Source organism: Anguilla rostrata, chromosome 8 (genome assembly GCF_018555375.3).
Source record: "Anguilla rostrata isolate EN2019 chromosome 8, ASM1855537v3, whole genome shotgun sequence".
In the NCBI taxonomy this organism is placed as follows: domain Eukaryota; kingdom Metazoa; phylum Chordata; class Actinopteri; order Anguilliformes; family Anguillidae; genus Anguilla; species Anguilla rostrata.
In genome coordinates this window covers 46,711,234-46,726,118 of record NC_057940.1, presented here as the reverse complement: position 1 = coordinate 46,726,118, position 14,885 = coordinate 46,711,234, and the positions used below count along the sequence as shown (strand labels likewise).

The 14,885-nt window shown below is 38.2% G+C and overlaps 1 protein-coding gene across 6 annotated transcripts in view; it reads right to left on the bottom strand.

Annotated features, from left to right (window-relative positions):
• The window catches only part of csmd3b (CUB and Sushi multiple domains 3b), a 919,486-nt gene that overhangs the window by 103,475 nt on the left and 801,126 nt on the right, over nt 1–14,885 (bottom strand). For all 6 annotated transcript variants that reach the window (XM_064348440.1, XM_064348441.1, XM_064348442.1 and 3 more), the window contains 2 exons: nt 10,935–11,117; nt 9,187–9,363 (listed from right to left, as the gene is read on the bottom strand). In XM_064348440.1, the coding sequence (XP_064204510.1) occupies nt 9,187–9,363; nt 10,935–11,117 (360 nt within the window). The remainder of the gene's footprint in view (nt 1–9,186; nt 9,364–10,934; nt 11,118–14,885) is intronic.

The following is a 14,885-nucleotide window of genomic DNA, read 5'->3' as shown; positions in this document are numbered from 1 at the left end:
ATGGTGATTGAATGAATCTCATAGGCTGGGCCAACAGCTCTCTCTCTAAAAACTACATAAACTCATGCATTGGACCTAATATTTTTGAAGACTGTACTCTTACCTCTTCCCGACTGGTTATTTTATTAAAACGTCAAAAGGAGCTCCAGACTCTGTTTGTATCTTTATCTTCAACATCATCATTTCTGTCAAGAAATTCCTACAGTACATTTTGATAAAGCTTGATCCAACAGGTTGCTATGCCTATCAAAAATTCTGTGATTTAATTGATAATTATATATTTGATGATAATTAACAAATTTAATTAAATATTTTACATGTTGGATAAGTGAGGAGTAATAACAAGTGATGCACTTGCGTTCTGTATTCAGAGTGCCGGATATTAAATGAGTTGTGCTAGCGCTTAAAACTCCTGGATTCAGAAAAGTAAACATACTTTACTTCAATCCTCACTTCCCTGACAATATATATATATATATATATACACATTTACAGACACATCGAAGACTGATTGCAATTTTGATGACAGGTATTAGGTCTAAAAGATATGCAGTGCAGTATGTTTTGCGCAATATACTTCATATTCAATTCAATTTTATTTGTATAGCGCTATTTACAGAGAACTGTCACACAGATACTTTATAGAGTAACAAGGCTTGATTGGTTATGTCTGACACACACTTCCTGTTTGTGGTGGAAAGAGTGAGGAGTGTTTGAAAAAGTTACAGGATTGTATTGTGCTTTCAAGTGTGTATTTGAATCTATTTTGCTTGATATATGCTTACAACATATCTCTGATATCAGTATGATGAATATATGACTATGGCTTTTGTCTAAGAATGGATGACTTAGTTCCGCCAGGACGGGGCTTTCACTTTTTCCTCCATTAAGCACTCAGCTAGCAAAACTAGCCGGTTAGATAATTCGGCCTCCTTCTTGCTGAACACAGGTTTTTTCTGAGGTTTTTGAACCCCCCAGGAGCAAAACATTATAGTAGTTAGACATTATTGTTACATGCTAACATTAGCTGCAGTTTATTATAATATTATATTCTGATTCCAGGTAAACTTAGTAGTAAAGGGGTTCCTCCAGGCATTGTTATTTAGTAAAAAGCTAGCCAAGTTAGTTGATTATAACCAGAGGGATTCTACTCCGGGTAGTTCTATTCAGTGTTATTTATTCAACGCTTAACGTTAGATAGTTAAAAGTGCCTTATTTTTTTTATTTATTCTCCGGTTTCTGCTGCTAGTTGTCCATAGCCACCAGCACACTTTTAATTTGGGGGCTTGGTGTCTCTGTCACGGTACTTTTAAGTACTAGCATTAGCTGTAGTTTATTATAAATTCATTTCAGCTATATTTTGGGTTGTATTTTCTATAATTATAATTATATGTAATTAGAATATTGCTTAAGTGAGGGAACAGGAGAGGTTGTGTAGAAGTAATAATCTGAATATTAAAGCCGCAAGCGGCGTTGGGAGGGGTCCAAGCATTGGCAGGATCGCGCTCCCTATGGAGCGATTTTAAAATGGCTTTGTCCTCATGATCATATGCCTTCACCCAACATATCTACTGAATATCATGATGATCGTATGAAATATTGATGACTTATGGCCAATTTTGAGCTAAGAGACGCTGTCGGATGACTTAGTTACGTCGCCATGGATGTGTCCTGGCCGATTCCCATCAAGGCCTTTACTATGTCGTAACACTTAGAGGGCATGTCGTAACACTTAGATGGTCCGGTGTGCGTGCACAGCTGCAGTGTTTCTGCGCCGCAACTAAAAAAGGCGTCACACTAGTGTTGTCACGATACCGAAATTTTGACTTTGATACTGATACCAGGTTTAGTATTACGATACTCAATACTGAAATGATACTTGAAACTTAAACGGTGCTAATTCGATACTCGGTACCTAACCATACTGAAATTACCTTAATAGATCAGAAACGTAATGTCCACAAGGGTTGACCTCATTTTCTAATTCATGGTTTATTAACAACCTGGTTCATTAACAACCTGTAAGTTGAAGTCTCTTCAACATATTAATATGCATAGGCCTATAGTGTTACAACACTGAACAATAGAAAAACATGTTAAATATATTTCAAAAATTAAACAGTTGTAAAGTAAATAATCTTTAAAACAGGTCTTTCACCTTTAAATAGATTTAAAAACAGCATATTTTAATAACAATAAAGCATCTATCTACAATTAAATATTTCCAAATTGGAACACCTATTGCTACTAAAATGAACTGAGTCAAAGCTTGCGCTGTATCAGGGAAGTGAATGCACAAGCGCAGGTCACCTCACTTGGCAACCTTAGTTGCTACTGTCATCTAGCGAAGATTCTGACAAACTACATTTTTCATCCTCTAAATCAGTAATGTGGGAGACACATTTCCCTGGCTTTTACATTTGACGCAGAACTACCGAACGTCGGAAAATTCTAATACGAAACCGTTTTTTTTTTTTTGTTTTTTTTTTAAGTACCGAGAAAGTGCTGAAGTTTTGGTATACCGTGCAACACTACGTCAGACACATATTCCAATCCATTGCTCAGTTTAGCAGAGAATGCACATTTCAGAGCGCCTCAGAGACAGATAGAATAATAACACATAAATACACATTTCAAATAATAAGTACGACATTGAGAAAAAACGAAACAAAAGACGAGTTATCAAGTCGCGACCTACGCGCAGAGCAGCCGACCGGTTTATTTATTTATTGGCAGATGAGAAGCAACAGGAATCACAAACGGATTGTCCAAGACAATATATGATCACTCAGTCGCAATAGGGACATCTCTACGCGTGAAACCAGTGGTAAGATTGTATAATTATTCAAAGTTTAGTCCCAGATATTGAATGTAGAATGACATGGCATAATTAAAAAAAAAAACTTTGTCTCGTTTATTTCGTTATTCAGTGAGCAGCGTTTTCACTGCTGTATTGGCATATTTCAGGGCTAACGCCGGGTTTATCTTGTTGCTACGGAATATTACATTAGCCTACATTACAGGCATTTGGCAGACGCTCTTATCCAGAGCGACGTACAACAAAGTGTATAACCATAACCAGGAATAAGCGTGCCGAAAACCATAGAGAGAAATACCGTTCCAAGTGCAGGGAACAACCGCATAGTTCAACTTGGACCCTGTAGTTTAAACTGATTAACGCCAACACAAACAAGAACAGCAACAACGCAGTCTATGAGAACATTCAAGCAATAGTTAAGACGAGTTAAGACTAAGTCATGTACGGAACAACTACCTAGTTACAACACTAAGCTTACAGTCAATTTAGAAATTAAATTGAGAATACGATTTCTCTCAGCACAATGACGGATTTAAAGACTAAACGAACTCACCCGATATTGTCTTCAAATGGACCGTATTATTTATTTAGACATTGGAAGACTACAGCATAATTGCGTCTTTTGTTTATATTCAATATTAGTAATTGCAGCGAGAAACTGCAGCTGTAGGTCGTTATGTTATGGTAGCAACGGAACGAAGCGGACTATATATGTATTAGGCTACCGTCATTGTTTCATTATACCAGCGTGTTTTCGCGCGTTTGCACAGAAACTCAGAACCTATCAATGAAATGGTTTAGCTATTTCTCAGCATAATGACAGATTTAAAGACTTAACGAACTCACCCGATACTGTCTTCAAATGGATCCATGCCAAAGAAAAGTAATTATTCATCCTCTCAGAAAGCTTTTACTAAGAAACTTTGGGTAGCCTGTCCTAGCATGCACGCTAGGTGGCACTGTCAGACCGTCTCCTCACTGCTAAAAACTAGACCTACGGTGTGGGATTACTTGCGTCGCCATGGTTGTCGCTTGACGTAAAGAAGTTTACTCGATGTCGTAACCGTTTAGATTTGGAGCCACAGCTCTTCCGCACCCCACCTAATAGAAACGGCCAAATGGCGGGCAAACCATATGGCGGACATAGGTGGTCCCAAAAGCAAAGTTGTAGAGCACATTCAGATGCATCGGTCGATGAAGTTTTGTGTTGATCAGACTTACGGGGAGTTATGACCTTTTAAAGTATGACCCTTTGTTATAGCGCCACCATCTGGCCGACATGGGTGATTTTTAGTGCTTGAGTAGTGGGGGCCCATAGGAACCCACCTGCCAAATTTGGTTGCTCTAGGACTTCTGGTTGCTGAGCCTCAGACATTTTAGCAAAGAAAACTGCCACGCCCCAACTAAAAAGTCTAAATGGCGGGCAAACAATATGGCGGACATAGGTGGTGCCAATGGCAAAGTTATAGAGCACATTCTGATGTATAGGTCGATGAAGTTTTGTGTTCATCTAACTTATGGTGTGGGAGTTATGACCTTTTACGCAAAACCCTTCGTTATAGCGCCACCATCTGGCCAACGTACGTGATTTTTAGTGCCTGAGTAGTGGGGGCCCATAGGAACCCACCTGCCAAATTTGGTTGCTCCAGGACTTATGGTTGCTGAGCCTCAGACACTTTTAGCGGAAAAAAATAAGAATAATAATAATCCTAACAGATACAATAGGGTTCCACCAGCTTCGCTGCTTGGACCCCTAATAATCAGGGGCGACATAGCTCAGGAGGTAAGACCGATTGTCTGGCAGTCGGAGGGTTGCCAGTTCAAACCCCGCCCTAGGCATGTCGAAGTGTCCTTGAGCAAGACACCTAACCCCTAACCGCTCTGGCGAATGAGAGGCATCAATTGTAAAGCGCTTTGGATAAAAGCGCTATATAAATGCAGTCCATTTACCATTTACCATCTGAAATGTCTTTGCTTAAATGCTAGAAGTATAAAAAAATAAATTTTTGGAACTTGAGGCTCCTATACATAGGGGGGGTTGTGACACAGTTGGGATTACAGAGACATGGCTTGGAGATGAGGATGGGGATTAATATAATATAGAAGGGTACAAACTCATTAGGAAGGATAGATCCATTAAGAGAGGTGGGGGTGTAGCACTCCATGTAAAATAAAGTTTTAATGTACAGAAAATTCCAGAAATTTACCAGCTAGTGCCTAGTGAAGATATGTGGATAAAGCTCATAGGGGAACATAAAAAGGGCCTTACGGTAGGAGGGTGTTACAGGCCGCCAGCTTCAGACGGTAGTGTGAACTCAATGCTCTTTGGAAAAATAAAACAAGCTTGTAAGGATTGTGAGACTATTATAATGGGTGACTACAATTACCCTGCTATTAATTGGGAAATGATGACAGGATAAGGGAAAAGTGACGAAGAATTTTTAGATGTAAATGACCATTTTTTGGCACAGTATGTCAATCAGCCCACAAGACGGAAATTAATTCGGGATTTGGTGCTATGTAACGATCTGGACAGAATTTGTAGCATAGAAGTAATTGAGCCACTTGGGACTAGCGATCATTCTGCAGTTAGATTTGATGTATTATGGCAAATTAACCTCTTAGCGCACAGCCCCTAGTGGTGGGCACGCCCGCGTGCCTAAATTACTAAACTCAAACATTCGGTGCTACTGCAACCAAAGTGTGAGATGAAAACAGAAACAGAAACACCCCCCACCCTTGACATAATGGACAATATTGTCTATCTTGGCATTCATAAAAATATTCTTTCACCACTAAAAAATCGTATTCCGTCATAGCAACAAGATAAACCCGACAATAGCCCTAAGATATGCCTATACAGCAGTGAAAACGCTGCTCACTGAATAACGAAATAAACGAGAAAAAGTTTTTAAAAATGATACCATGTCATTCTACAGTCAATATCTGGGACTAAATATTGAATAAATATAAAACCTTACTGTTGGTTTTACGTGCAGAGATGTCCCTTTTGAGACTGCGTGGTCATATATTGTCTTGGACAATCCGTTTGGGAAATATAGGCGCATCTGTGACGCCTGGGTATCTTCCAAAATAGCTGTGCGTAACACCACACCTGTTGTTTACGGCGTCGTCGCCCTTTTTAGTACAGTCTGACTAGATTTACAATTCATTTATTCGGTAGGCGAGAGTATAAGCTTTCTAACGATGTATAACATGTCTAATTCTGCTTTCGGAATAGGGTTTTATAGGTCAGCGTAACAGAAAATATTCTTAGCATAGCATTCACTTACGCAATCACACTCTGTTAGCAGACAAATACGATGCACCTAACGAAACATGTTCAAGGATATTTCGTAATTTCTTGGAAAATACTATTATTATTGAGGACTTCTGAACATAGCTAAGCCATATGTTTGCTGATAGACCTAGCTGACATCGTTTTCTGGAGCAAAACAGAAGCGAATAGAACAATATAATGGATACTGTCTCTCTGTCTCTATCTACTGAACATAGAGGAGATTTCACCATTGCTATGTAAGTATTATTGTTCAAAATATTTCGGTTATATACGTTCTTTTTGAAATATTTTTATTTTTTTTTTATTTTTAAATAGGTTAGTGGTGTTATATAATGTAAATATTTCACACTGTAATGTAAGCGTTAGACGGAAGTGTAATAGTTTTTGTGAAGCATGCAACAGTGATGACGTCATAGCTGGAACATTGCCAAAACCTGGTGAACGGGTGAAAATTGTTTTCATGTTGTCTCATCCCCATACAATAAAACATACGAGAGTACAGAGTATAGAAATACACACGAGTTAATTATTACACATTTAGGTACTGTACCGCATTGTGTGACAATGTTTTTGCATTATTTTTTTAATCTGATAGCAATGTTTCATCTTAAACCGTCATAAGGGGCTCATTTATATGCTTTATAATGGACAAAAAACATTTTATTCAACTTTGGAGAGATTTTGGATATGTTTCTGGACACCTAGCTATTTTAGACCACTGTACTGACTGAAAGCTTGTAATTCCCATTTGAAAATTATGCAACAGTGATTTTCTTGAGTCAAAACAGTTGATTTGTAGTGAAATACATGGATATGTTATGATTTACAGCAATGCATAATTTAGACATTTTGGATAGATTTGGAGATGCTGGGTACACTGCTTAGTTTTTGCTTCATACATCTATAGTAGTTCTACATATCCACCCTTAGATTTTATGAACTTGTGGTCAAGAAGTTTTTGACCTAGCACATGTATAGTTTAACCTCCTGCATATATTCAATCTCACAGTATTTCATTGCGAACTTAAAAAGTGCAAATTTATTTTGGATTTTTTGTCAAAACAATTGCATTTGTGGCACTTTATTTCTTCCAAAATTATGAATATAAACTAATCTGTGTTAGTATTGTAAATTGTACAAATGTCTTGCTTCATTTAAGCCATTTTTCAAGTCTCTGTGGTGTTCACGTCTGGAGTTATAAAGCTTTAAATAGGGTACCCCCTAAATGGGCAAGGATTGGCAAAATTTGGCTTGTGCCTTAAGAGGTTAACAAGGCCAGAATTTTTTATTTTAGACGAGCCAATTTCAACAAGAGTAATAAGTAATATTGACTTGAAACTTCTTAACTGCAAGACTGTGAATGAAAAGTTGGGTAGGTTCAAAAGGGCTATTCTTGAGACGCAAAGTAAATTTATTCCAAAGGTAAGAAAAAGTAAGTTGAAGAAGTGCTCCCCCCCAGTGGATAAACAAAGCCATATGGGAGAGTTTGAGAAAAGGAAAAAAAACTGAATAAGATATATAAAAATAACAGCACTGAGAGTAATAGGGCTGAATATTGTAATATGCGTGCTAAGGTTAAAAAAGATCTACGGGAAGCAAAGAAAAGAGGTTACTAGAGAAGAGGTTACTAATAGACTGGAAGGCATACTCAGCAAGTCTTATCAGATATTGAAATAGAGGATAAAGAAGCACTACATGAATTACTTAAACTTAAGACAAACAAGGAAGCAGGTCCTGATGGCATAAGACCAAGAATACTCAAAGAGCTAGCTGAGATCATTTTAAACCACTGGCAGGTATTTTTAGGCAGTCCTTAGAAACTGGAGAGATACCAGAGGACTGGAAGCATGGTAATACCAATATTTAAGAAAAGGGACCGTACTGATCCAGGAAACTACAGGCCTGTAAGTTTAACTTTCATAATAAGTAAAATACTGGAATCTATCATTAGAGACAAGTTGGAAGTATTTCTTGAAAACAGCAACATCCTAAGGGATAGCCAGCATGGTTTTCGTAATGGAAGGTCATGTCGGACAAACCTTCTGGTATTCTTTGAAGACTCTACCAAGTGTTTTGATTACAGCAAGGCATATGATATTATCTACTTAGATTTTCAAAAGGCATTTGATTGGGTACCACATGAGAGATTTGTTAAGTAAAATATAGACAGAAGGAATTAGTGACAAATGTTGTAAATATAGAAGAGCCGGTATATTTTCTAAAATGAACTTGACAAGCAAGTATAAACATATTCCATCTGGCGTGTAAGTGTAAATGATGTCTTGTTCCATGAGGCAATGTAATTTTTTGTGATACTTTGAAGGGACACTTAAAAGTTTGAATGACCACAATGTGTTCAGATGGTAAGATGAAAAAAACACAGGGCCAAATTACTTGAAATAATTTAGGAAACATTGGGTAGCAGCATTGCTTTGGAACACAGCATGTTTAATTTGTGTTAGCTAAGATTGTCAATATTGTTTCTTGTAACTTGGCCTAATTTTGATATCAGTATTTTTAATGACAGGCCTAGATTTTGCCAGGCTTAATTACCTATAGTGCTTTGTATGTTTGAGTAACTTGGCATTTTTGTATGTTGAAAACCGTGTTTTTCTTCAGATCGCATTATACTATGATGCTAGAATGTCGCTTTGAAGTAACAACAATATTGTCCCTTGGAATGATATCTTATATGCTGTTCTATCAAGATCTAAGCATAAAACAAGTTAGCATGATAGAATATCTGTCTTTGGGTCTGCAACCCAAACCATTTAGCATGACCAATCATATACAACCCAATCGCTTTGTCAATCACTTTGTGAAAACGAGTTTGACAGTGACTTTATGGGGATACAACCCAGGATAAATCCAGGGCAGCTAAGACTGGTTTGAATTACATATGCCCTTAAAGTGCATTTGATTGAATCTAGCCCACTGACTTCTCAGTACAATACATGCATCGTGCATTCACCATCAAAGATGATTTTGACCTCAGTTTGGATTTTTTCCTTTTTTAGAAAAAAAAGTTTTTATTCTATGAGAAGGCTTGGTTGAGGAACACACTTACTGGTGCAGTTTGGAATGTTACTAGACCAGGTGCCATTGGCAAGGCACTGACGTGTGGAGGAACCAGAGAGCAAGTAGCCATCCATACAGGAGTAGATGACAGAGTGGGAGAAAATGGTCCCATCTATGCGGAACACACGACCGTTGCTGGGGGTTCCAGGGTTGCCACACTGCACCGCTGTAGGAAGGGTGGAAGAGGAGGAGGGCAGATGCAGGGTTAAAATTATTATGTTTTTGAACTTATGATATAGCATGTAATAAAAGGCTGAGGGCAAACTGAGAGTATTGCAAAAAATGAGTCTTTTTAATGGCAAGCTTTCGGTCAAAGACCTTCGTCAGGGCATAGCAAGAACACAAAAGAGAAGCACATTTTAAGTTCTGTGGAATACATACTTGCTTCTCTGGTCCTCAGCTTAATTACTTTGCATTTGGTAAAGACTTTTTTCTACAGATTAAAGGCACGCCCAACTACGCTAATTTATTTTTTTAAAACTTTTTTGAACATCACTTTGTTTTTAACCTCTTAGCGCACAGCCCCTAGTGGTCGGCACGCCGGCATACCGAGATTACTAAACTCAAACATTCGGTGCGACTGCAACCAAAGTGTGAGATAAAAACAGAAAGTTTCATTAGCAGACGATACATGACAACTATGCCGAAAACGGAGTTTCGCAGCCTCACCATTGTCGCTCTGGTTGTTCATTCAACACACACCCCCTCCCTGCAGTCTCATCTACAAAACACCCCCCACCCTTGACATAATGGACAATACTGTCTATCTTGGCATTCATAAAAATATGCTTTCACCACTAGAAAATCATATTCCGTCATAGCAACAAGATAAACCCTAAGACAATAGCCCTAAGATATGCCTATACAGCAGTGAAAACGCTGCTCACTGAATAACGAAATAAACAAGAACATTTAAAAAAAAAATGATACTATGTCATTCTACAGTCAATATCTGGGACTAAATATTGAATAAATATACATCCTTACTGTTGGTTTTACGTGTAGAGATGTCCCTTTTGAGACTGTGTGGTCATATATAGTCTTGGACAATCCGTTTGGGAAATATACGTGCATTTGTGACGCCTGGGTATCTTCCAAAATAGCTGTGCGTAATACCACACCTGTTGTTTACGGCGTTGTCGCCCTTTTTAGTACAGTCGGGCTTGATTCGTTCGATAAATACCCAGATAGACAATACTGTCCATTATGTCATGTGTGGGGGGTGCAGTTGCAGATGAGACTGCAGGGAGGGGGTGTGTTAAATGTACGACCAGAGCGACATTGGTGGTGAAACTTCGTATTCGGCATAGTTGTCATGTATCGTCTACTAATGAAACTAAAACAAAATGTTTTTAACTCATACTTTGGTTGCAGTAGTTTGAATGTCTGCGTTCAGTAATCTCGGCACACCGGCGTGCCGCCCACTAGGGGCTTTGCGCTAAGAAGTTAAATACGTTAGTGATATTTTATAATGAGGACGGGCAAGGATTGGCCAGATTTGGCATTTTCGCAAAGGGGTGAAGATTGTTAATAAAGATTCTAACTTTGATGATAGTAGTCCTGAATGAACTTGTGGTACACAGTTCCAAGCCCTGTTTTACAAAATTGTTTTACAGTTGAATGTGAACATTGATAGGTCTTCTAATTCCACTTAATCATTGAATTAATGCCCAGGATTTTCTTGTTTGTGTGCGTTCTTCACAGGAATTATGCAATCAATATGAATCTAGTACTCACGTTTGCAGCTCGGTTGAGTCCCAGACCAAGTGCCATTGGCAAAACAGGTCCTGTTGGCTGAGCCATACAGAGTGTAGCCTGTAGAGCAGGTGAACTGCACTTTACTGTGGATCCTAAAATCACTCTTCTCTCTGCTCCCTTGGGCAGGTGTACCAGGATCCCCACAGGTGCCAGAGGTGTCTCCTGCATAGAAGGACAAACAGATAAGGAATACATCACTGTACAAGTAACAGCTGTGCAGACTTTTGTTATCCTTAAAAAGAACCCTTTATTCATTTTCAAGTGGCATAAAGATAGTAACTGGCTCCCGTGTTCTCTTCTATACTCTGTATTTTCACTGGTTTGGTCTGGCCAAAGTTATCAGGGTTTCTGTGACGATGTGGCCTCATGCCAGCCTCATCACGTCACTCTCATTTTTACCCTCACCATTTCTCTGCTCTTTTAGTCCACCAAGGACTTCATATTGTTTCCATTTCAACTGTTCACTTTATCAGTAAAAACAAACACACAGTCATTCATTTACTAACACATCGTTTAAGTCCACCATCCATTGTTCAGCTGATTTGTTCTTTCTGTTTGCCATTTTCTCTTTTTACCATTTTCAGTTTGAAGCCATGTTTGCTATGCCGGAGGCGCCGCCGTGAAATGCACTTATTTCCTGGATGCAACAATTGCGTATATCCGGGAAATACCAATCTTTCAATTTCAAATTTTATGGGTTATTTTTAAAGCGCACCTCAGAATGGTGAAACATTATTTATAATAATTTTCATTGTAAGTTTAACAAATTCATTATTAAACTTACATTCTGTATTGTGTGGTGATGTTTGGACTCATTACCAAACAGATACTATCCAACGCGTAATGCAGCTCCCCTGTCAGGTAGTTGGTACAGTCCCTTGGAGGGAAATTCAAATTGAACTCAGTAGGTTTTGGGACTGCAGGTGGTTGGTGAGAGTAGAGGTAGTGTTGCTTAGTGAGCTGTTGAAGTGGACGTTCAGTTCTGTCTAGTTAAGACATTGTGACGGTTAGCCTGTAAATTTATTAGGGTTTTTGTTTATGAATTTATTTTTTGTCTAATTAGTCTTTTGTTGTTTATACTTACACTTCTGAGAACTGTAAATAAACCTGGCACTTTCTGCACTGGATTTTGTGGTCCTGCGTGCTTCCCTACCACCCCTCTTGGCAACTTGACTAACTAAATCTTTACAGTTTCTTTACCCAAGGTTTCACAGTAACTTTCTGGAAATTGATACATTAATACAGCACACATCAATAAATCCCAGGATATCTAAACGCTCTGTGCAAGCTTATATGTAATATGAGACATCAAATATCACACCAGATATACAGTACAGTGAAAGTATTTGCCCCCTTCCTGATTTACTCTATTATTGAATATCTGTCAGACGGAATGGTTTCAGATCTTTAGAAAGAATGTAACATTAGACAAAGGGAACCTGAGTAAACACAAAACTCATTTTTAAAATGATTTCATTTTTTTAATGAAAAACACACATCACCCATGTGAGAGAAATTGCCAACTTAAATTTAATAAATGGTTGTACCATCTTTAGCAGCAATAACTGCAGCAAATGCTTCCTGTGATTTGATATCAATGTATTTCACCTTTCTTTGGAGTAACTATAGCTCACTTTTCTTCTACTTTGTTTAATTCAGACAAACTGGTAGGTTTTTGAACATGAACTGATCGTTTTAGGTCCTGCCTTTGACTACACCACTCCAAAACCTTAGTTGTGTCTCGTTTCAGTCATTCAGGCCCTGAGGCAGCAAAGTAGCCCCACACTATTACATTACCACCATGTTTGACTGGTGGCACGTTCTTACTGTGAAATCCAGCATTTGCTTTATGCCAGACATAATGGGCCCTGTAATTGCAATAAATCAAATCATACATCATTTTGTAAAATGACCTGTCCTTGAGAAGTTAGTATGGTTTTCAAAGTGTATTCTAGCAGGAATTGGATGCTAGGGAACAAAAAAAAACATGATGTCTCCGCCTGTGTAAATATAACATGTTACAGTTATGCTGTCTCGGAGCTGCTATAACACTGTTATATGTTTATAAAATGTCATCTAAAGAGAAAACGAGAGGTTTGGTACCCAGGGAAGTCATGAAGAGGGCTTCAGATTTGTAGATTATGGACACTAGATAGTGTTCAAAACCATCTAGGCTACATGCTGTGTCCCTTTGGGAGACCTTAGGCATTTTAAATGATTTTTTATTGTTTATATAAGAAATTAATTTTACTCATGTTAGTTCAGTGTTAAATGTTCAGCTAATTTTTTTGTTGCATTAGCCTCATCGTCTGGATTCTCCAAGTGATTAATGGACCACCTGGTCACAGGAATTTATAACAACAGGGTTCATACACACTTTTTCACCAATGATTTTCAATGACTTTTCCATGACTTCTCCACAACCTTTAACTGAATTTCCATGACCAAAACAAATGACTCTCTCAGCGGGATGATTTAAAATTATTTATTGTAACACGAAGTAAAATTAGGTCTGCATCTGAAACATATGGTGCCTCTCTAAAACAAATAAACACCAGACAGACACACTTACATACATTCTCTCATATTTTAATTCGAATAGTTTAACATTTTTGTCAGTGTCTCAAACAGGGCTTGAAATTGCGATCATTTTGGTCGCATATGCTCCCGAAATTTAATCTGTGCGACCTCGAAATATAATTGGGAGCATTTGTGCGAGTGCAAATAATTGTTCTGGTGCGACCTCTTTTTTCTTCTTTTTTCAGTCGGACGTCTCTTCCTCTGTACATTCGCTAGTTAGTACCAGAGACTGTAAAAAATATAAACAAAGCTACTGTGACGTCACCCATTGACTCTCCGTGGGTCTCTAAAACAAGTTTTGAAGCTCAATGGCAGGCGCGGCCATGTTGTCGATTTGGAGCCAAAACCATAGAGTTAAGCGGTCTTGTGATTTTTACAATGTGATTGATAGTCCGGTGCGGAAAAGCCCATCAACCTGAACGAATGACTGCAGAACGAACTTGAGGCTAGCTGACTGTCTGCCGTTATGTTTTAAAATATATTATTAAATGTTTACGGAGTTTTATTTCCATCCGTGACTGTACTGTGTCATGTAATCACGTTATATGTATGACATTAATAATACAATTATGTTCAGTTATCTTCAATTTATGTTTCTCAGCAAAACGAATATGCTTAGCTAGCATATCAGCTTGCCAGTGAACTAGGTAGGCTATCCGTGGTCAGCTCACGCATTAGCAATATGAACCACAGGGGAAGAACATCAACTACACTGATGGTCAATCAATCAGAGATGTGTAGGCTACTGGTGATTTGACTAGGCTAATTTTCGTATAACTGTCTGGTAGACCTGCTGTTAACCGAGCAAGTTATCGTCGTAGGTTTTCGCCAGTCAGTTAATGAGACAGTAACTGCACTAGCTACTCCATCGCCGTTTGTGGTGTTCACTTGCTGGGTGACGCTAGCTGACCGATCGTTCGCAAGTCACTTTCTACCGAATAAAAATTAACACTGTCAGCGGCGATTAACAAATCTACCAAGTATTTTAATAACTGATCTGCAGGCGTGTAAATATGACAACGCACTTTGTACAGCAAGTTTTCCACCTGGTGCATGAAGACAAAAATAATGTACATTGAATTTCTAATTATTATTAGGTTATTCTTTTTTTCTTGTAAATCATCAAAATGGAGAAAAGCCAATATACGCAAGGAGCCCCCAGGACCGATTCTGAGAACCACTGTCTTAAATGCTCTTGTCGGTCTCTTAAATGTTAAAAACATGTTCCTTTCTAAATGCCTTACAAAGATGGTTAATTTCGTTAAATTCTGTCTGTGATTCCATCGTGTGTTGTATGTTATTCAGCAAATAAACCTCAAGACTCTTAATTCGCTTCGTGAAAATGAAAAT